Source organism: Heterocephalus glaber, unplaced genomic scaffold (genome assembly GCF_053883595.1).
Source record: "Heterocephalus glaber isolate CG9 unplaced genomic scaffold, H.glaber_assembly_v1.0 deba00001760, whole genome shotgun sequence".
Classification (NCBI taxonomy): Eukaryota; Metazoa; Chordata; class Mammalia; order Rodentia; family Bathyergidae; genus Heterocephalus; species Heterocephalus glaber.
In genome coordinates, this window is record NW_028258457.1 from 3,794,513 (window position 1) to 3,814,587 (window position 20,075).

The 20,075-nt window shown below is 54.4% G+C and overlaps 2 protein-coding genes, 2 non-coding genes and 2 pseudogenes across 6 annotated transcripts; 2 read left to right on the forward strand and 4 right to left on the reverse strand.

Moving 5' to 3' along the window:
- Nucleotides 1-1,231: 1,231 nt before the first annotated feature.
- Nucleotides 1,232-1,304, reverse strand: Trnaf-gaa (transfer RNA phenylalanine (anticodon GAA)). Its single transcript has one exon. It is a non-coding gene; the product is annotated as a tRNA-Phe (tRNA).
- Nucleotides 1,305-1,434: 130 nt separating this feature from the next.
- Trnan-guu (transfer RNA asparagine (anticodon GUU)) lies at nucleotides 1,435-1,508 on the forward strand. Its single transcript has one exon. It is a non-coding gene; the product is annotated as a tRNA-Asn (tRNA).
- On the forward strand, nucleotides 1,456-10,305 carry Ndufs7 (NADH:ubiquinone oxidoreductase core subunit S7). The gene is made up of 8 exons (XM_004865959.4): nucleotides 1,456-1,798; nucleotides 5,219-5,255; nucleotides 5,809-5,877; nucleotides 6,213-6,330; nucleotides 7,253-7,432; nucleotides 7,509-7,555; nucleotides 8,546-8,634; nucleotides 10,105-10,305. Exons 1-8 carry the CDS (start codon nucleotides 1,783-1,785, stop codon nucleotides 10,200-10,202), a joined length of 654 nt encoding a protein of 217 aa, XP_004866016.1. The 5' UTR covers nucleotides 1,456-1,782; the 3' UTR covers nucleotides 10,203-10,305.
- Nucleotides 3,617-4,387, reverse strand: LOC110345942 (adenylate kinase isoenzyme 6 pseudogene; annotated as a pseudogene).
- Nucleotides 10,306-11,305: 1,000 nt separating the features above from the next.
- On the reverse strand, nucleotides 11,306-14,216 carry Gamt (guanidinoacetate N-methyltransferase). 3 transcript variants are annotated; one of them, XM_087201673.1, is made up of 6 exons: nucleotides 13,976-14,211; nucleotides 12,814-13,001; nucleotides 12,661-12,724; nucleotides 12,360-12,427; nucleotides 12,150-12,260; nucleotides 11,306-11,549 (listed from the first exon to the last, which is right to left on the reverse strand). In XM_087201673.1, exons 1-6 carry the CDS (start codon nucleotides 14,154-14,156, stop codon nucleotides 11,409-11,411), a joined length of 753 nt encoding a protein of 250 aa, XP_087057799.1. In that variant the 5' UTR covers nucleotides 14,157-14,211; the 3' UTR covers nucleotides 11,306-11,408. The 3 variants fall into 3 exon arrangements, with proteins under 3 accessions (XP_087057799.1, XP_004866013.1, XP_087057800.1); XM_004865956.3 differs by having other exon boundaries at nucleotides 12,856-13,001; nucleotides 13,976-14,209; XM_087201674.1 differs by lacking the exons at nucleotides 11,306-11,549; nucleotides 12,360-12,427 and having other exon boundaries at nucleotides 12,151-12,260; nucleotides 12,856-13,001; nucleotides 13,976-14,216.
- Nucleotides 14,217-17,433: 3,217 nt separating this feature from the next.
- Nucleotides 17,434-20,043, reverse strand: LOC101720537 (sperm flagella and cilia-associated protein 2-like; annotated as a pseudogene).
- Between the last annotated feature and the right edge of the window lie 32 nt (nucleotides 20,044-20,075).

Genomic DNA, 20,075 nt, shown 5'->3' on the forward strand with positions numbered 1-20,075 from the left:
AGGAGCCACCTCTGCTTGGGACCCTGGCTGTCGCACCACACCCCCTCCCCCCCTTCTTCCTCCATTGCCCCTTCCCTCTACAATCCCCTTTCACCCTTTCCCCTTCAACCCTGCACCTCACTTTAGCCGCTGTCATCAGGGACAGCTCCCACCCTGTCCTCCAGGCCAAATCGCCCCAAAACCTCACTGTGGGAAACATAGCTCCTTCTCATGGTTCCCATAGCTCAGGGCCCAGGAGCAGCCTGGCTGGCAGCTCAGGGTGTCGTCTCTGGAGGGTGGGCAGGGGTGTTGAAGCCCTCCGTTCCCTCGACCCCCCGCATCCAGCTTACACAGGCTCCCCTCAGAGTGAGCAGCCCACCTGGCCTTGGCAGTCACACAGCATCCCGGGAAGGTGACGAACCCACACAAGCAGGAGGCAGCCAGCCTGTCCCCTAGGGCCCTGAATTAATCTCTATCCCCTGCTGGTCCCCAGCAATAGCAGCCTCCCAAAGAGGGCCCCGGAGACATGATAACCAGATGTCATGCAGGGCTGTGATGGGGTACCAGGGCAGAAAAAGGACTTAGTCTGTTTTGTGTCACTCAATAGAATTCCCGAGCCGAGCATAATGGCACAGGCCTGTCATCCCATCTGAGAGACTGAGGCAGGAGGATCTCAAGTTTGAGCTCGGCCTGGGCAATTTCATGACTTAGCAAGACCTTGTGTCAAAAAAATTTTTTAAAAAGAGCTTGCAGTGTAGCTCAGTGCAAAGACCCTAGGTTCAAAGCCAGTACCAGAAAAGAAAAAAGAACATGCAAGTAGAAAGTATTTTTGCCAACTCTATTTAGTTGGTATTTATGTTACATTTGACAATCAGTACTGGCTCTAGACCTAGCAATTTTAAACAATATAGAATCCACCCTCAGCAGCCCCCCTCCCAATTTTTTTTTTTTTTTTGGAAGGCAGAGTCTCACTGTGTATGTAGTTCATGGTGGCCTACAACTCACTAGGTAGCCCAGGCTGGCCTCGAACTCGTGGCAATCCTGCCTCAGCTTCCCGAGTGCTGGGATTACAGGCCTGAACCACCATGCCTAGCAAAAAAAAATTTTTTTAAATAATGAGTGAAGAAAGAAGGGACAGGGTGTTTGCACTGAAATCATAAAACCTCCAAATGGGACAAACAGTTGAATTTACAAACAGTTGAATTTTCTGATTAGACGGAAACCAACATTCGGATCAGGACATCAAAAACCCTGCCGAAACCCGGGATCGAACCAGGGACCTTTAGATCTTCAGTCTAACGCTCTCCCAACTGAGCTATTTCGGCCGGACAGCAGGGGCCGCTCACTCCTAGACTCCGCCCAGAGGCGAGACGCCTTGCGCAGGTGCAGTTCTTCCCGGGAGCGGCTCTTGCATATACCTCATAAGGCTGCGTCGGTAGCACTACCCCCAACGCGGTCTCTGTGGCGCAATCGGTTAGCGCGTTCGGCTGTTAACCGAAAGGTTGGTGGTTCGAGCCCACCCAGGGACGGGAGCGCTCCACTTTTTTTTTGCCTTCTGAAATCAGAAAAGACAGCGCGATGGCTTTTCTTTTGTTACCCTTATCCCCGCGTCCTCTTTTTTCGGGGCGAGTGGTCTGAGGACGCGTGGCGTGGTCACGAACACGGAGGTGGAAAGAGCAGCGGAACGGCCCAACTCCAGGTTCCGGTTTCTGCACACATCCTGAGCCGCTTTGAGTGACGGCCCCGAGGACCCGGAGCACTAGGAGGGCGGACCGCAGAGGTTGTCTGAAGGCCGAGGCAAAGATGGCAGCGCTGACTGGTGAGCCTGGGGCCCGGGCGCCGGGTTCGCGGGGTCCTTGTGGCCCGGGATCGTGGTGGCCATGGGGACGTCGGGCTCCAGAGCCCAGGCTGGGGAACGTTGGGCACCCTGGAGACCTAGGGCGCCATAGCCTGGGTTTCTGCAGGTGTCGGGAGCCTGTGTCGAGGCCGCAGTGTCTTTTGGGCTTCTTCATGCCGGCCTGGCCAGTGATGAGCAGGTCGGGGAAACTGAGGCGGGCGCCCGCGGGCACGGTGCGAGATGCTGCTCTGGCAGGGTCCGCGAGGACGGGGCGGGGCTTGCACTCAGCTGAGGAGCGGGACTGAGGTTCAGAGCGGGCCCAGTCACTTGAGCCATCCCCCACTTGCTTCTTCCTGCAGCTCCTAGGGGCCACAGCCACTCGCAGAGCAGGTGTCTCTAACTGTCCTTCTCGGAGGACCTTTTGGGCATCAAGGTAGCATGTAGACCCTTCCTCAGATAAAGTGACTGAATAAAAAGTGACATGGAATAAAATCGTAGGATGAGAAGAAACCAGCGGTACTGAGAGACAGTTATCAAATACTGTCGCAAAACCCTGATTGGTAGCGAAGTGTGGTGGAGCACACCTGTAATCTCAGTACTCCAGAGGCTGAGGCGGGAGGATCCTGGGCGCTCAAGGTCAACCTGGGCTATGCATAGTGAGACCCTATCTCCCAAAAAAAGAAAGAAAAGGAAAGGAAGAAAGACAACCTAATTGGTGACTTAGTTACCTGTGTGCTTTGATTGTTATAATGCACAAGATGCCAGATCTGGGGTAGGTCTAGCAGAGTCGTATGGAGCAGAGGGGACTGTCGATTGATTCTTGGAGTTGTCCGTTTCATCTGTCACACAGTTAAGACTCTCTGGTTTTGCTGATGAAAAGTTACAGGTCTTGCCAGTACTGCTGTGTTCCGTTCTCTGGGGTCAGAACTGAACAAAAAGCTCATTTTCAGTAAGACTCTGATGATAGTGAAGAGGTTATTTGTTTTTCTGTGCAAGCTCACAGTTCTTCTGAATTCTCACCAGGAATCCTTTGTTAAAAATACCTGTCCCAAAGCTGGGTGCATTGGCACACTGCTGCTTGAGAGGCTCAGCTGCTTGGGAGGCTGAGGCAGAAGGATTGCTTCCATTTAAGAGTTTGGGACTAGTCTGGTCACCATAGTGAGACCACCATCTCAAAAAAAAAAAAAAAATCCTATTCCCATCACCTCTGAGGTACTCAGCAGGGCGTTTGTTTTGCTGTATTTCCAAGGCTCTAAGTTTTCAAGTGGGAAAACTGAGGCTCAGGGAGAGGCAGCTAATCTGTCTTTGTGCCCAGCCTCACGCCTGCCAAGAAGTAGGTCACTGTCATGTCCTTGGGAGACTTGCAGCCTGCTTGGGGCCGCAGAAAGCAGCACCCTGGGCGAGGTGAAGGCTAGCTCCAGGGGGTTGGGGGAGGTTGTGTGGACTCTCAGGCCTGGACTGATTTGCTCAGGTGGCTTAGATGACCGTAATTCATCACCCACAGTCCTGGAGGCTGAAGGTCCACCTCATCAAGGTGTTACAGGTTGGGCTGCTCCTGATGTCTCGCCGTGGCTTGTAGGTGCTGTCTTCTCCCTGGGACTTCACCTGGTCTTCCCTCTGGGTTCCTGTGTCCTGACCCTTGTTTATTATATGGCCTTCAGGCCCGTGGATCCGGGCCCCTGTCAGGGACCTCACCTATCCATCGTTGTTTTTTTGGTTTTTTTACCCATTTGATCAAATTTATTGTTTAGCAACTGATGGATATTTTAAATACTTAATAATAATTGTATTCATTATATTTGTGATTGTTTAACTTTCTCATGGAGAAAAAGAAATCCAGGCATAAAAATACCTGCTGGGCCTTCCACATAGTTCTGGTTTTTACAGATATTTGGAGGCCCTGTCTACAAGGTGGGCAAAGAGGCACCACCAAGTGACCAGTCACGGGTTGTGACCTTTGACCCACTGCACAGTCCATCTCAAGATCTGGTTTATGTTGTCCTCTCGCTCTTCAGGCGTATTGCTGGGCAGCTGGTGCACGATATCTTCCTTGTATGATAACATGGCCTCTTCATAAAGAACTTGAAAAGTCTCACACTCGATCTTGTCTCCTAGTTTCTTCTCATTATAACCCCTTGTTTCAAGTCTTTTGTACAATATGCTGTTATCTGTTCTCAACACAAAAACTGCATGAAACCATCGTTCAGGAAAGAAATCACAACCATGGTAGTCAACAGTAACTCCACCTTCTGCCATTTGGTTCTCTAACTCATCAACTACTTTTTCTTCATCTAAAATGGGACACTCATACTCTTCATTGTAGCCATTATATAATGACCCTTCTCAAGCTACATCACCCACATTAATGTACTTTAGTCCTGATCTGGATGCAAGTTCTTTGCCTAGTGTGGTTTTTCCAACTCCTAGTGTACCGGTGATCAGGATGTTCGGAAGCACCATAGTTCCCGACCCCGTGGCCCGGGTGTGTCAGCTCGGTCTCCTAGCACCTCCATTGTTAATTGTTAATTACCTCTGTAGAGACCCTGTCTCCAAACACAGTCACATTCTGAGGTGCTGGGGCTAAGGCTTCACCATGTGCATTTAGTGGACATAGTTCAGCCCTGGATGTTCACCAACCATGGCCTGTCTGCCTGCTCCACTATTCATGAAGGTCCCTACCCACCTCCACCACCCCGACTTTGTCCTCCTGGCTATTCCCTTCCAGAACTGCCTCCATCCAGGGTGTCCCTCCCCATCTTCCCTTGCAGTCAGCTCCTCCTGAGGGCCCTTGCCTGTGTCGGTTGATATGGACAGTGCCTTTGCTACCCTCCTGGCTGCATGCTCCTAGAGCACAGGGCAGTGCCCAGCAGGATCTGAAACCCTCAAGCCCCAGCCCAGTGTCCAGAGCCTCAGTTACTGAGCACCATTTGTATGCCAGGCACAGCCAAGGGCAAAGCAGGGAAGCCCTGTTGTCACAGGGGAGGCCTGCAGTCTGTGAGTGCACAGAGATAAGAGAGGGTATGGTGCTGGGACCCAGAGGGCCTGGCTGGCCAGTGGGTGCCTGACCTGAGGCCTCAGGGACAAGGGGCTGGCTGTGTGTGCACCAGGGCATTCAAGGCAGAGGGAGCAGCAAGGCAAAGACCCTGAGGAGGGACACAGTGAGCACGGGGAGGGGACCTTGATGTAGGATCTGAGTGTGCTTCCGGGGGCCGAGGGTCCTCAGCAAGGGAGAGAAGCAGTTGCTTTTGGAAGATCCTTCCTCACCAAGCGATTGCTGAGTGGGATTGAGAGAGTGGAGGAGACAGCAGGGTGTGGCAGGAGGGAGGGAAGGCCCAGCCGGGGCACCTTGGCCCTGCAGCCCCGAGCACCACTCACCCCACACCAGCCCTATTCTCTCCACAGTTTCTGGCCCACTCTGCATCCGGATCCTCGGCCTGCGGTGAGTACTGGTACCTATCAGGCGGGAGGCTCGGCTGCGGGTGTACAGACCCCCCACCCCCAGACAGAGGATCCCCTGGGGAAGGTTACCAGTGAGCCAGGTCAGGTTGGGGCTAGCATCTCTCCTCAGCAGAGGTGCGCAGGGCCCTCTGTGGGACATTTGTGGATTGACAGAGACTGGCAGGGCTCAGTGCCCTCAGAGCACACTCCCCCTGTCCCACCACGGTATCCTGCAAGCCTGGCTCAAGGACAGCCAGCTCCCAGCAACTCGGGAGGCCTGAGGCCCACCATCCAGAGCATCCAGGGTCCCCTCGGTCAGGCAGGGTGGGCCTGGTCTTGGTTTCCTTCTGTAGCTTTTTCCGGGATCGTCCTTACTCAGGCAGTCAGTGGTCCATGCACCTGGAGAAACTGTTAGATCTGAGCCATCATGCGGGTTGGGGCCTGAGTGAGGGGAGGGGTGGCAGGCAGAGGAGCAAGGGGTTTGAGGTGGGAAGGGATGACTGGGAAGGGCTGGGCTCTGGGCTCAGGGCGGCCACTTACTGGAGTCTCTGCAGCTCCAGTGTGGGCGCGGTTGTGCAGGCGCGAGGTGTCCATCAGAGCTGGGCCGCCAAGGGCCCGGGCAGGTGAGGCCACCCCCACCCTCCTCCCCACATCTCCCTCTGGTGCTTTCTGGGTGTGCGTCCTGGTTGCCTGGGAGCCCTGTGGCCACACGCATCCTGGGGTCCTGGATGCTGAGCCCCTGGGAGCAGCCATGTCTCATTCCTCGCCTTCAGTGAGTCCTGGCTGTGGGCTGGGCCTCAGGGTTCACCCCATGCTATCCAGGGACCCTGCCTGTGACTGCTCCTCTGTCCACACCTCCTGGCAGCTCCCCCAGGCTGGGTCCCCAGCAGGGGCTATTGGTGGCCACCCCGTGGCTGTGTCACTGACACCTCCCATGCCTGTGTGTCCCTGTACCCAGCACCCAGCCTGCTGTGGCCAACGTTGGAGCCCTGGTCCCAAAGCCCCCCACACTCCCCAGGAGCCGCGGCGAGTATGTGGTGGCCAAGCTGGATGACCTCATCAACTGGGCCCGCCGGGTGAGCCCTCCTATCCCCTCTTCCCAGGGACACATATACCACCCCTGGGCCCTGGGGTGAGGCTGGGCTCTCCTGAGCACCCCCGATTCTGTGTTGGGGCTCACCCTCCTCCCACCCCACTGCCTGGCCTCCTTGCCCTGGCCCCAGCGACTCAGCTGCTCCTCCTACAGGTCTCATTCTGGCCTCTGCGTTCATTCTTTTTCTCTTCTAGTGTGAAAGTGATTTTTAACTTCAAAAAGCCATGCAGGCTAAACAGGATAGGTCCTCAGAAAAGTCCACATGGCCTTCCCCCAGGCACCCACAACACCCATCCCTGTGGCCAGCTAGCCACTCCCCGCACCTCCACCCAGCGTCCTGCCTCACAGTGATACCATTCTCACAATGGCCCATTGATGGTGTGCACGGCTCTGCCTCCCTCTTTGTCTGCATTGGGCTCTGTGCCCAGGGCAGCCTCCCGCAGGACCCCGCAGCTGCCAGCATGGAGCTGCCCGCTGCAGGGTCCTTTGTAATCACCGAAGCTCAGGGACATGGCCAGGGTCTGTCCGGTGCAGGTGCTAGCCAGGTGGCCCTGGCCATCCAGGCCAAGGGGTGACCTGTTACCACTCTGCAGCCCAGCCACATACACACAGCTGTTGATGGCCATTGGGGCCACTTCTAGGCATCAGACCCAGGTCAGAAGGAGCGGGAGGTGTGGGGGAAACAAGACACCAAATGTTGGAGGACAGCAAAGGAATCAGGCAGGCTTCCTGGACGAGCCGCACATGGTGTCCAGGGCTACTGGGGTCCGGTCCCGGGAGGGTGGATGGGAATGGCCCTGGTTCTGCGCCCTCTCCTGGGCCTGGAGCCTGGCCGCTGCCCTCCGATTCTAAAGTGAGGCTAGAGACCCGAGTGTACGGTGACTGACGGGCCCGCCCTCACCCAGAGCTCGCTGTGGCCCATGACCTTTGGCCTGGCCTGCTGCGCCGTGGAAATGATGCACATGGCTGCGCCCCGCTATGACATGGACCGCTTCGGCGTGGTCTTCCGCGCCAGCCCGCGCCAGGCTGATGTGATGATCGTGGCCGGCACACTTACCAACAAGATGGCCCCGGCACTCCGCAAGGTAGGCCCGGCCCCCCTGCCCTCCCTTCCCACCCACACGGAGCAGCATGCGGAGCCTGATACTGCGCCTCCTCCAGGTCTACGACCAGATGCCAGAGCCACGCTACGTCGTGTCCATGGGGAGGTGAGTACTGCCCCCACCCCACATTAGCCCCTCACATCTGTCCGGGTATCACAGGGCAAGGCCCTTAGCACGTTCTCAGCACACAGTGTACCTAGCTGCCACCTGTCACATGCCCATTGCCCTCACCCAGGCTGCTTCCCCATGCACTAACAGCCCAAGCTCCAGGCGGCCTCCTGTCCACCCAGCTCAGTGCTGTGTAAGTGCAGCCTTTGAAAGTGTCAAGAGATGCATGACTGTTGTCACTACTTGGTTCCAAAACTCTGTCACCCCAAAGAAAGCCCCATTTGTCCCCATGAACAGTCACCCATCCCCTCCCCAGCCACAGCACCCAGGAGTCCACTTCCCATCTCTGGAGTCGCCTGACCCACGCTGTGTCTCCCATGTCTGGCATCTCTCACTGAGCACGGTGTCCTCAAGGTCTGTCCACGCTGTGGAGTGTCACAGCCTTGCTCCTTTTGTTGGCTGAGTGATGTCCCGGTGTGAGGACTTATAAGTAACCTAATTCTGAATGGCTGTAGAACATTCCAGAGTTTACCTGGCCAAACACAGTGGTTATTTCCATTTTCCTGGCCCTGGTGAGCAGTGTGATGAAGTGACAGGCATTACTGGGTCTCCCACAGTGCGTGGCCCCCAGTGGCAGAGATGGGGCGGGCAGAGGTTCCACGCCGCTCCACAGACAGGGCTGCCTCCCGTGCTCCCTACACCTGGGCTCTGATCTTTGCTGTTTGAAGGGGCTTTTTGTTAACGGGTCTCCAACCCCACACTCCCCAGGGGAGTTGATCATCAGAGCTCCAGGGGGGCGCTTCCTGTTTCCCAGCACACATTTACTTGTGCACCCCGCCTCAAGGTTCCCAGAGGGGCTTTGTCTCTGCTGGCCACCTGTCTGGGATCTGCAACCCCCCTTCTTGGTGGGCAGATGCCTGATAGGAGATAGGGTGGGCAGGGGTCCACGAATGCCAGGGTGGCCCCTCAGGGCGTTTTCTCCCCCAGCTGTGCCAACGGAGGAGGCTACTACCACTACTCCTACTCTGTTGTGAGGGGCTGTGACCGCATCGTGCCCGTGGACATCTATGTGCCAGGTGAGGACGGCCTGGGCCTGCTCACTCTGCTCCTCCCCCATCCACACTGTGGATGGAGAAACAGCGCCACCCCAGGCCTGACCCCCTTGGTCATGGGGTCTCCCTGACAGAAGGTCCGGGTGGTAGCCTGGTCCGTGTCAAAAAGTCAGAGTAGCAGAAGGGAATGAATGGCCAACATTTGCCAGTTACCAGCTTCAGTTTCATGTGGTTCTGTCTGAGAGATAAAGTCCAAAGAAATGCAGTTACTGAAACTAACAAAGAAAAGTCTCTGGAGGGCAGGACATTGGCCCTGGTCCTCATTCTCACAGAAGGGCCTGTGAGACTCCAGGCTGGGGATCTTCAAGGTGGCCAGGTATACAACATAAAAGTACCAGGCATGGTGGTGCATGCCTGTCGTTCCAGCACTCTGGGGACTGATGGGAGTATCACAAGCCTGGGCAATGTAGCAATTTAGTGAGACCCTGTTTCAAAATAAAAAGGGAGCTGGGTGTGGTAGCGCATGCTGAGGCAGGAAGCTGAGGCAGGAGCATCACCACAGGTTCAAGGACAGCCTGGGTACAGAGAGAGACCCTGTTTCAAAAAAAATATTTAAAACAGGTGGGGTGGGGAGTGCTGGAAATGTAGGCAGTGGTTCTAATCCCTGTGACCTCAGAAAAATAAAAAAGTTCAGGATGCTCAGCTAACTTTGAATGTCAGAATCACAATGAATAATAATTTTCAAAACAGTAGCTGGGGGCTGGGGATTTAGCTCAGTGGTTCTGCCTGAGTTTGATCCCCGGTACCAAAAAAAAAAAAAAAAAAAAAATTGTAGCTGTGTGTGGTGGCACACACCTGTCATCCAGCACTCGAGAGGCTGAAGCAGGAGGACTGCCAAGAGTCCAAGGCCAGCCTGGACTGCATAGTGAATTCGAGGCCAGCCTGAACTACACAGTGAGATCCTGTCTCCAAAAAAACCAAAAAGGGCCAGGGATTTAGCTCAGTGGGACTGTGCCTGCCTCACAAGCACAAGGTCCTGAGTTCGATCCCCATACCAAAAAACAAAAAAGTATATCTAAATGATACTTAACAAGCACTGGCTGTTTGAGGTTCAGTTACCTGGCAGTCAGTCCCATGGATGTCCCTCTGCACGTGGCTTCACACATCAGCTGCCCCAAGGGCAGCCAGTGGTCAGCACGGCCAGAAAGCAGGGCTGACGCCTGGCTCCTGGCACCTCTCAAAAGGCAGGGAGAGGGTCTGACATTGAATTAGAGTTAACTATAAAAGCGCATCAACTTGCTTAGTGGAAATTGCAAATTGCTAAGTGGAGAGATCCCTCTCAGTCCCAGGCCTCTCCCGAAGGGAAGGGAAGGCCGGGAAGGGAAGGCCAGCACAGGGCCCCTTACTAGTCCAGGGCCTCACTTCCCAACCTTCCCAGGGGCTGGTGCGAGGAGGGAGGGAGGAGGATGGGAGGCTGAGGCTCCGTCCCCGCAGGCTGCCCACCCACGGCCGAGGCCCTGCTCTACGGCATCCTGCAGCTGCAGCGGAAAATCAAGCGGGAGAAGAGAATTGGGATCTGGTACCGCCGGTAGTAGCCCACAGCCACACTGCGTGCGGTCCTGACGCACTGGTGCCGCTGGAGTGGCCCCAAGATTGTGAATAAACCAAGATTGTAAATAAACCTCCTTGATTGCACTGGTGCCTCGTGCAGTGTGGGTGGGGACCAGACATCCTGCACCCATCGGGCAGGGTCTCCTCTGCCTTTTACATGGATGAGAACACCAAGGCCCACAGTTGAGCCATCACCCAGCTGCAACCTTTCCTGGGACAGTCTGGCTTTGGGGAGCTAGAAGCTGGAGTCTCCTGACTCAGTCTCCTTCTCAGGCCCCACAGTCGCAAAGCCTGCCCTTGTCCCTCCCCCACACTGAGCCACCTCAGGGTTGGGGTAGGGGGCAGTGGCCTCTGGCCAGCTGCATGGCTGAGGCCGGCTGCTGCCCCTGAGGCCGTTTCTGAATGAGGGGCAGTGGGGACCCACACATGGCCAAGGTCAGGGGCTAAAAAGAGACAGGCCGGGTCCCTCGCCAGCTGTCCCTCAGCCTGTAGACGTGGGTGCAGTCCAGATGAGATCCTCAACACCCGGGCTCTACCTCTCCCAGCCCAGCCCTTGAGAAGGCCCGTGGTCTCCTCCAGTCCGTGCTTTCCTGATGACATTTATTCAGCAGACTTTCAGTGGCCGGGCCCTGGAGACTGATCCTCCTGCAGGTCCTCTGTGTCTGCCACTGCATATCGGTGGCTCCCCACCTGGGACATGGGGGACAGTGGTGCCCGGCCCCAGCCAAGGCAGCTTCTAGGGTAAAACCACACAGAGGGGGAACTGTGCTGCAGGTGGAGGGAACGGCCTGAGCCTGGTCCCTGACCAGGAGCCCACAGGAGGGTCCCTGGAAAGTGGGTCTCCTGCAGAGGGGCAGCTCCCCTGGGGGACAGATTGGGCCAGACCACAGTGGGAGCCAAGACACCTGAAAGCAGAGGCACTCATTGTGGACTGACTCCACAAGACACCCCAGCCTCAGGGGCACCCCCTTAGTCCTCACTGCAAACCACTGGGGTGAGTGGCATGGCTGCCCAGGGCATGGACAGTGTCAGGCAGGATGATAGGCCCTGCGGGGTGACGGCACTCAGAGTTGCACACTCCGCCCACCATCCAGGCCAGTGCCCATGTTTATTTCACCCTCGTGCCCTGGAGGGAGGCCGTCTGTGTCGCATGGCTGGTTCTCAGACACAGCGAGGAGGATGGGCGCTCACTGCTTGGTAACCAGGGGTGTGATCATCTGTGGGAAGGCGTAGTAGCGGCAGTTGGCCGGTGGCACCAGCCCCATCACCTCGATGCGGATGTTCTCCCTCTGGAAGCCCGCCTCTTGCAGCGCTGGCACCTGCGTCTCCTGGTGGGAGGGGCATGAGTCACCCCAGGGCCTTGGGGCCTTGCCTACACCCCAAGCACAGCACCAGAAGCACAGGGACCCACCACAGGTGTGGACAGGACTGTCCAGCTGAGAGGCCTGAGCAGCAGCACCTTCCTGCCCCTGGGTGTCCTTGAATGCCAGCCCCAGACGTGCATCCCAGGGACAGGGAGACACTCACTCCCACCCCTACAGGCCTGTATCCTCGACAGTGAGTGCCAGAGTAAAAGAGTCAGGACAGCAAAGGACCTGGAAAACCACCGTCTTGGCACCATGGCATGTGGCAGGCTTTCAGGAGAGTAGTTAGAGGAACAGGGTGAACAGAAGCCCTGAGAGGGCACCTGGCCTGGCAATGAAGGGCAGAGGGAATGTGAGAAGCTCAGGCTGAACCCAAGAGCACTAGGGAGCCATGGGAGGTGGATGAGCTGGTAAGGGCCTTGTCTAGTTCCCAAATGGAAAATGACAGCATAATCCAAGCCTCCCACAGCCTGTGGGAGGAAGGGGCCCTCCCCAGGGCACAGGGCAACTCCAGCCGCCCAGCCCCCAACATCACTGCCCAGCTAAAGGGTAGGAAAGTCTCACCTCAAACATGGTGGTGATGTCTGAGTACTTGGACTTCAGGAGCTCGCCCCAGGAGGTGAGATTGCAGTAGGTGAGGACACCCCCTGGCTTCAGCAGGCGGAAGGCGTGGTTCTGGGGGGCAGTAGTCAGAAGGGCAGCTGTGGTGTGGACAGGCCCCCCATGGGCTGCTACACCCAGGCAAGTTGGGAAAGACGGGTGCCCAGTGCCTACCTTGATGAAGTTGAACTGGTGCGTGTGCCAGGTCTCCTCCGACAGTGGGTACGTGTCGTACAGGATCCCTGCATGGGGACACCAGCCTGTCCATTCAGGGTCACCCAGCAGCCTCAGCTCATCCCAGAGCAGAAGGGCCAGACCACCAGACTGCGCACCTGCCTGCCAGGCCCTCGTGTGTCCCTGCCCACCCAGGCTCTGCCCCCTTGAGTCCACAGCAGAGGATGGTGCAACAGTAGGCAGAAGCCCCACACATCCCCCGTTGGGTGTCCTCCCCATCCAGCTCCCAGAGCCCCCTCACCATCAAAGTGACCGTCCGGCAGTGTGGGTGCCACATCCTCCCACAGGCCTTTCAAGGGGACAACCTTGGAGAGAGAAAGAAAAACAGGGTGAAGGTCAGGGAGGCCCCCAAGATCTATCCACCTGCAGAAAGAGAGTCCCAAGGGAGACCAACCTCCATCTCTGGGGCCCCCAGGAGCCGGCTAGGGGGCTGCACCTTGTGTGGCTGCTGCTGGGCCCAGGCCTGGAGCCGCTGGAAGACGCCATCATTACACTCAATGATCCAGTGCTCAGTGATGGGGGCCTCCTGCACCTTTGAGGCTGCAATGGCCATGCCGAAGCCCACCTCCAGGACCCGGCCCCCTGTGGAGACAGCGGGGGCCCAGGCATCACACACAGGGCCCCAGCTGGGGAGCTGGCTGGAGGACGGGGCAATGGGTGGGTCCCTGCCTGTGGGTCACATTCACCACAAGGATAGGTGGACACAGCCATCCTGAGAGGGGCCAGCACAAGCCCTGGCCAGTGACCAGAGAGAGGGTGGCCAGCCAGGGAGTACTTGCATAGCTGGGTTTGGCCTCAGCCTGTGGGGTGAAGGGGGAGGCCTTGGACTTTGAGCCCCAGCCCACACTGTTTGTACTGTGGCTCTTATCGCTCTAGTTGGCAACTTTTCTGTCCTCTTTCCTCCTTCCAGCTTGCACGGGCAAGGCCTGAAGAGACCACGGAGGGCATAATCTGGTTCCTCCTCCATCTTCTCTGTGCCACTCTGCTCAGGGACACCGGATATGCCCATTTGCCAAGTGGGAACATTGAGGCCCAGTACGCGGGAGCCACATGCTCTGGACCGGCCTGTCGGGAGCTGGGGGAGCCCTGGGGACCCCTTGGGCTCGGACTGGGCAGTGCAGAACCACTCTACCAGACAGCTGTCTCCCTAGCTCTGCTTTCCCCAGCTATTCTTAGCCACGGTGGGGGCGGGGCCTCCCAGGCTGTGCTAGGCAGCCTCCTGGCCCACGACCCAAAGCCCAGATCCTCACCCCGGCTGCAGATGGGGGCCGCAACACCAATTTCCACCCTGGAGCTGCGCGTCCGAAGACATAGCCTGGGGAGGAGCCCTCATCTCCCAGGAAGAATAAGTTCCAGGTCCCGCTGTGTGGGGGACGGGGTAGTGGGCTCGTGCCTGCGCCCCTCTCCTTTACTGCCTAAGTTACCCCCACTAACAACCCCATTACCCAGGCGAGGAAACCGAGGCACACAGAGATGGTAGAGCACCTGGGCAGGACCTGAGGTTGAACGCCTGCCCCAGCCTCAGTTTACCCCGCGTCAGCACGGGCGGGAGCTACCTCTGGAGGAGGCGGCAGCCGCCAGTGAGTGCATGTATGGCGTCTCCCAGCGCTCCATCACCGGCTTGCCCAGGATTTCCAGGTGTGTGTCGGTCGCATTGTAGGCGGCCGGCGCCGCGCGCCATGCAGGGGCGCAGTCCTCGCCCGGCTTGAAGAGCGGGCTGGCGGCGGGGAGGCTCATGCTGCGGCGGAGCAAACCCAGACTCAAGGCTGTGGGGCCTTCTGGGCGGGGGGCGGGACCACCCGGGCCTTCTGGACGGGGCGGGGCGGGGCCTGCGGGGCCTGGGTGGGGCGGGGGAATGTGGGCGGGGCTGGTGGCCAGGGCTCGGAGCGCGGCAGCCCAGCGGCCTCTGGCGGCGAGCGCAGAGGGCGGCCGAGCGAGGCTGGCTGGGACCGTGTCCGTGCCGGGTCTACCCGGAAGTCCCTCGACTGCTTGCTTCAGTCCCGTCCAGTCCCCACCTTGGCACTAAGGGACCTCACTTTCCTCCCGGGTCACCGCCGCAGCAAGCTCTCTCTTCGCAGCAGTGTGGAGAGTCTGACGATTGGGCACTGTTGGAAAGTGCCTTGAGTGTTTAAAATAATTCCATCTTTAGAGTATGCTGCAGTGGTTTCTATTATCCTCATTTTTGAGATGGGGAAACTGAGGAAGCTAGAAGCAGTACCAGAAGCCAAGCGAGTAAAGGCGGGAGTTTGAGACTAGAACACTCAATGTCAGCCCACCCTGGACAATTTAGCGATTTAGGGAGTCTCTGTCTTAAAAACAAAATTTAAAAAGTGGGGGCTGGAGACATACCTCACTGCAAAGGCCGTGGGCTTAGTCCCCAGGACTGAAAAACAATGCACAAACACCACTTTCGAGCTTTATTAAGATGACTCGACCTTCTCACAGCCTTGCTTGCTGGGGTCACCTGTGACCCAGGAATTTTTTTTTTTTTTTTGAGACAATGCTCTGTAGCCCAGGCTGGACTGCAACTAGCAGTGATCCTCCTGCCTCAGGCTCCTAAGTTCTAGGAATACAGACGTGCACCACAGCGCCCAGCAACTCCAGGATCTCGATCGGGACTCAGGCCCAGTGCCAGAAGGGTCCTTCCCCAGAAAGTCAGGAACTTGGGTCTTGCCCCCTGCTTCCAGAGGCATGGCCAACCTTGAGGCTTTCCCTCAGTCCAGGGCAGCTGCTCTGGGTCCGCAGAAACCTGTCTGCCTCCCCGGCTCTAGTATGAGACTTCCCTTTTCCTATGGGAACCTGGGGCCAGATCGTAAGCCAGATCATGTGGAGGATCGAAAGTTCAAACCCAGTCTGGGGGCCGGGGATTTAGCTCAATGGTTCTGCCACCTGCCTTGAAAGCGCAAGGTTCTCAGTTTGATCCCCAGTAAAAAAAAAAAAAAAAAAAAAAAAGGAGGAAATCAAACCCAGCCTGGGCAATTTAATGGCTTAGCAAGAACTACGAAACTTAAAAAAAAAAAAAAAAAAAGGAGCCAGGTGTAGTGGCACATCCCTGTAGTCCCAGCACTTGGAAGGCTGAGGCAGGAGGATCACCATGAGTTCAAGGCCAGCCTGGGCTACATAGTGAGTTCAAGGCCAGTCTGAACTACATAGCAAGACCCTGTCTCAAAACAAAAACAAAAAGGCTGGGGATTTAGCTCAGTGGTTCCGGTGCCTGCCTTGCAAGCGCAAGGTCCCGAGTTTGATCCCCGGTGCCAAAAAAACCCAACAAAACACCAAAAACATGAAAAGGACTAGAGATGTAGCTCAGTGTGAAGACTCTGGGTTCAATCCCCAGTACTGAAAAGAAAAAAAAGTGGGAGGTGGGGTTGAGTGGACTGTGTAAAGAACCCAGACTAGGAGTCCTGGGTGCAAGATCCTTGTGCCACCCTGGGCCCTGCAATGAGCACTATGAAGGCCAGTGTCCCAGCAGCCCTGGGGTCCCTGTGGGCATAGTGGAGGCTGCTCTGCCATGTATGGAGGTCCCAGGAAAACAGGTGGCACTCACTGGGAAAGGGGTGTGGTTCAGTAGTGAGCGCTTGCCTGGCGAGCACAAGGCCCTGGGTTCCATCCTCAGTACTGCAAGAGAAAAGAAGAAAGAAAATAGGTGGTAATTACTAAATGTCATCAACAGGGCAAGAGATGCCCTGGAAAGTCCAAGAAAGAAGGCACATTGTATTAGTTAGCTGTTTCTGTGTAACAAATGACTCCCTAATACTGCAGTGGAAAACAATGCAGGCTTGTCATCTCAGTGTCTTCACTAGCAGCCAAGTGGAGCAGAGTCTTCCATCCACAGCTCCTCTTATGGCTACAGTGAAGTTATCAGCCAGAGCCACATGTGGTGGTGCACACCTGTCATCCCAGCACTTTGGAAGCAGAGGCAGGAGGATTGCCATGAGTTCGAGGGCAGCCTGAACTACGCTGTCTTAAAAGAAAGAAAGAAAGAAAGAAAGAAAGAAAGAAAGAAAGAAAGAAAGAAGAAAGAAAGAAAGAAAGAAAGATTGATTCTATCTGGGCCACTTGGTACAGGCCCAACAGGTCACAGCTGCTAGCCACAGGTCATGTTCTAAAACACAGTAATTTCTTTTTCTTTTGTTTTTTCTTTCTTTTCTTTCTTTCTTTGTGGTACTGGGAAGTGAACCCCGGGCCTTCACACTGCACTATATTCCCAGACCCTTTTAAAAAAAATTTTGAGACAGGGTCACAATAAGTCACTGAATTGCTCAGGCTTGGCTCCAACTTGGGATCCTCCTGCCTTAGCCTCTCATAATGTTGGGATTACAAGTGTGCACCAGTGTGCCTGTCTTTCTTTTCTTTTTTGTGATGTTGGGGGTGAAACTCATGGTCTTCCTTCTGCATGCCAGGGAACGTGCTTTACCACTGCCCTGGAAGTCAGAATCTAGGCAAGTGTATGGCTGTGTCTAGACATCCCCCCAAACCTCATGCGGTCATAGGTGGGGCTTTTTCAGAGGTGGCTGCATCTAGAGCATGTGACGCTGGGGTCAAGGGTTTGTGATTACTAAATCAGCCCACTGATTGGTTTGCCATTGCCCTAATCCCAGTAGCCTAGATACAACATAAAAGGGGCAGAAAGAAGCTGCTAAGGTCCCTTGTTTGCTTGTTTTTCTGCCTTCTGCCTGCCATGAACTGTTTCTCCTCTTTGATGCTTCTCTGCCACACCACCCTGCCTTGGAGCCAGCTGATTATGGACTGAAACCTCTACAAACTGTAAGCTAAATAAACCTTTTCTCCCTTAACTTGTGGGTGTTGGGTATTTTGTCTCAGCAAGGAGAAAAGTAACCAAGACAACAGGGGAACCGCAGAAGTAGCACCTCCTTTCTATGGGTGGCCACGCCCTGTGAGATGGCAGGTGTCGCAGTAGCGTCCCTCATGCTCATAAACACCCATAAGTAGGGCCACCAAGGGCCAGCTGGGACTGCTGAGCATAGTGACCCCCCCCAAGGGAAAGGAACCCTCAGAGCTGGACAGGGCATGGCCTGAAGCGGGGCTCCTTGTGATCTGGGGAGCCAGGAGATAAGGGGCCTCTAGCCCCACAGAAGTTCAGGGCAGGGACCTTGGTCTGGCAGTGCAGCCAGGTGTTTTATCTTCCAGCTTCAGCTTTCTCCTCTGGAGGCACCATGATCCTGCTCCACCCAGTGTGCAAAGAAGGCAACATATTCAATCAAAACATTCAAATGTTATCATTATTTTTGTTGTTTTGAGATAGAGTCTCACTATATAGTCCGGGCTGGCCTTGAACTCACTATGTAGCCCAGGCAGGCCTTGAACTTGAGGTGATCCTCCTGCCTCAGCCTCCTAGTGCTGAGATGACAGGTGTGCCATCATGCCCAGCCATGAGTAAAGTTTTATTAGCACCCTTTCACACCTGTTTGCCTTTAAATCCTCTGGGATGCTTTCCAGCTTCAGGGGTCTAGGTGGTGTAATTGTTTTGAAGATGCTACGATGCACAAAGCCAAAGATGTTTGCTATCTGGACTGGAGGTATGGCTGAGTGGTGGAGCCCTTGGCTTTCATGGGCAAGGCCCTGAGTTCCATCCCTAGTACTACAAAAAAAACCCCAGAATTTACCACCTGACCCTTTGTGGAAAAATTTTACTGGCATTTGTTAGAGAGCAGTTGGTCATGGGAAGTGAAATTCATTCCCTCATCCAATGCCCACAGAGCAGCCAACTTCCTGCAGGCCCTGGGTGGGAAGTGGGTCCCAACAAGGAGCAGGAGAGAAGCTCATCATTTGTGGAGGGCTTGACAATCACTGACAGCCCAACTAATTACAGATCATATGGCAGCCAGAGCCAACACAACCCTGTGACCCCTGACCCATTTGGATATCTGCTTTATCAATGCCCTGTTGCTGTGTTTTTTCTGATCATGACTACAATAGAAAAATATGGTAAATTATCAATTTAAAAACATTAGTACCAAGGGCCAGGGATTTAGCTCAGTGGTGCTGCACCTGCCTTACAAGCACAAGGTCTTGAGTTCTATCCCCAGTACCAAAACAAACAAACAAACAAAAAAATTAGTACCAAAAGCCAGTTGTAGTGGTGCATGCCTATAATCCCAGCGCTCAGGAGGCTGAGGCAGGAGGATCATTGATAGTTCAAGGCCAGCCTAGGCTACATAGTAAGTTCAGGGCCAGCCTGAACTACAAAGGGAGACCCTGCCTCGAACAAAATAAACAAACAAACAAAATTAGTACCAAAAAAGATATGTTGCCATAAATCGCCCTCAAAATCCTCTCCCTTGCTTCAAACATACTTTCCATCATTCTTGCCATTTTCTGCAGCCATTCTGGAAGTCCTCTTTCGTGAGTGTCTTTAGTGGCACTGCTGTGACCATCTGAATGGCCTGATTTGAATCAAAATGTTTCCCTTCCATAGTCATTTTGATTTTAGGGAGGAGCCAGAAGTTGCACAGTGCCAGATCTGGTGAATAAGGTGGATGAGGACACCATCATGTTTTTATGAGCTGCCTTTCCGTTGAATAGCTCTGGGCAACAGTCACTGTATTTATTTTATTTTATTTTTTTTGGTACTGGGGATCGAACTTGGGTCCTTGTGCTTGCACAGCAGGCGGCGAAACCACTGAGCTAAATCCCCGGCCCTACTGTATTTTTTTTAAACTTTGCAATCACATTTTAATTTCCTTCTAAAGTCAGAAGCACATATTTTAGTAATATAAGCTTTAAATATAATAATAAATGTAATTACCTTTATTCTTTTTCTTCACTATCTCAGTTGCAAAAATTTCTTTTAGTTTCTGACATAAAGATTCTTTATCTATTTCAGTATTGATTTTTTTTTTTTTGGTACCGGGGATCAAACTCTGGACCTTGTGCTTGCAAGGCAGGTGGCACAACCACTGAGCTAAATCCCCGGCCCCTGTATGTGATTTCTTAAGTTCTGGTACCCACTGGTTTTCAGCAGGACCGTGTTGATCAATATCTTTTGTGAAAATTCTTCAGCTATGATATCATTCATACGACTCAGCAAGAAAGTATCTGATCTAGTAATATGACAAAATCAAATGCAGAGGAGGGAAGAGGTACTTCTTTTGAAGCCGTAGGATCCAGAGCCAATGTGGGTATTTGTGGTTTTTTTTGCCTCCACTTCTATGAGGTTTCTATTGCAGCTGGTGAGAGCTTCCTCTAGAAGCTGTGCTTGGTTTAATGTCATTGGAAAACCATCAAGGATCCACTCTTGTGTCACAGGTATATCATTAACAGCATACACTATGATGTTAACTAATAATGTGTCTAGAATGCTCTTTCATTTCTTCAGCAATTGTGGTTTTGCACCAAGCTGAGCATGTACAGTGAGTTGAGAAAAATGATCACTATCACTTGATTTGACTTCTTCAGTTTTTGGTGTTCTATTAGTATGTGTAGTAGATGTAGTTTCTTTCACCTTCTGTTTCTGGTACTGGTTCACCTGAAACCGGAGCATCTGAAGATACAGTGTGAGTCCTGGCTCTCTTTACTGTCCTTCTGCAGATCTGATAGAAACTCTCCACCTTCTTTCTGAATTGGTAGGTCTTCACTGACCTTTTCATTGTCGTAAAATGCTTGGATAACTTCTTGGACAAGAGTGCTCATATA

What these genes read in the sequence shown, in the direction of transcription:
- Ndufs7 (XM_004865959.4), top strand. An exon ending in GCCGCCAAGGGCCCGGGCAG is followed by an intron (nt 5,878 to 6,212) that starts GTGAGGCCACCC and finishes CCCTGTACCCAG; the next exon opens with CACCCAGCCTGCTGTGGCCA. An exon ending in CGTGGACATCTATGTGCCAG is followed by an intron (nt 8,635 to 10,104) that starts GTGAGGACGGCC and finishes CCGTCCCCGCAG; the next exon opens with GCTGCCCACCCACGGCCGAG.
- Gamt (XM_087201673.1), bottom strand. Translation starts at nt 14,156, where the DNA reads ATGAGCCTCCCCGCCGCCAGCCCGCTCTTCAAGCCGGGCGAGGACTGC. An exon ending in GCCGGACGGTCACTTTGATG is followed by an intron (nt 12,428 to 12,660) that starts GTGAGGGGGCTC and finishes GTCCCCATGCAG; the next exon opens with GGATCCTGTACGACACGTAC. An exon ending in ACATCACCACCATGTTTGAG is followed by an intron (nt 11,550 to 12,149) that starts GTGAGACTTTCC and finishes CCCTCCCACCAG; the next exon opens with GAGACGCAGGTGCCAGCGCT.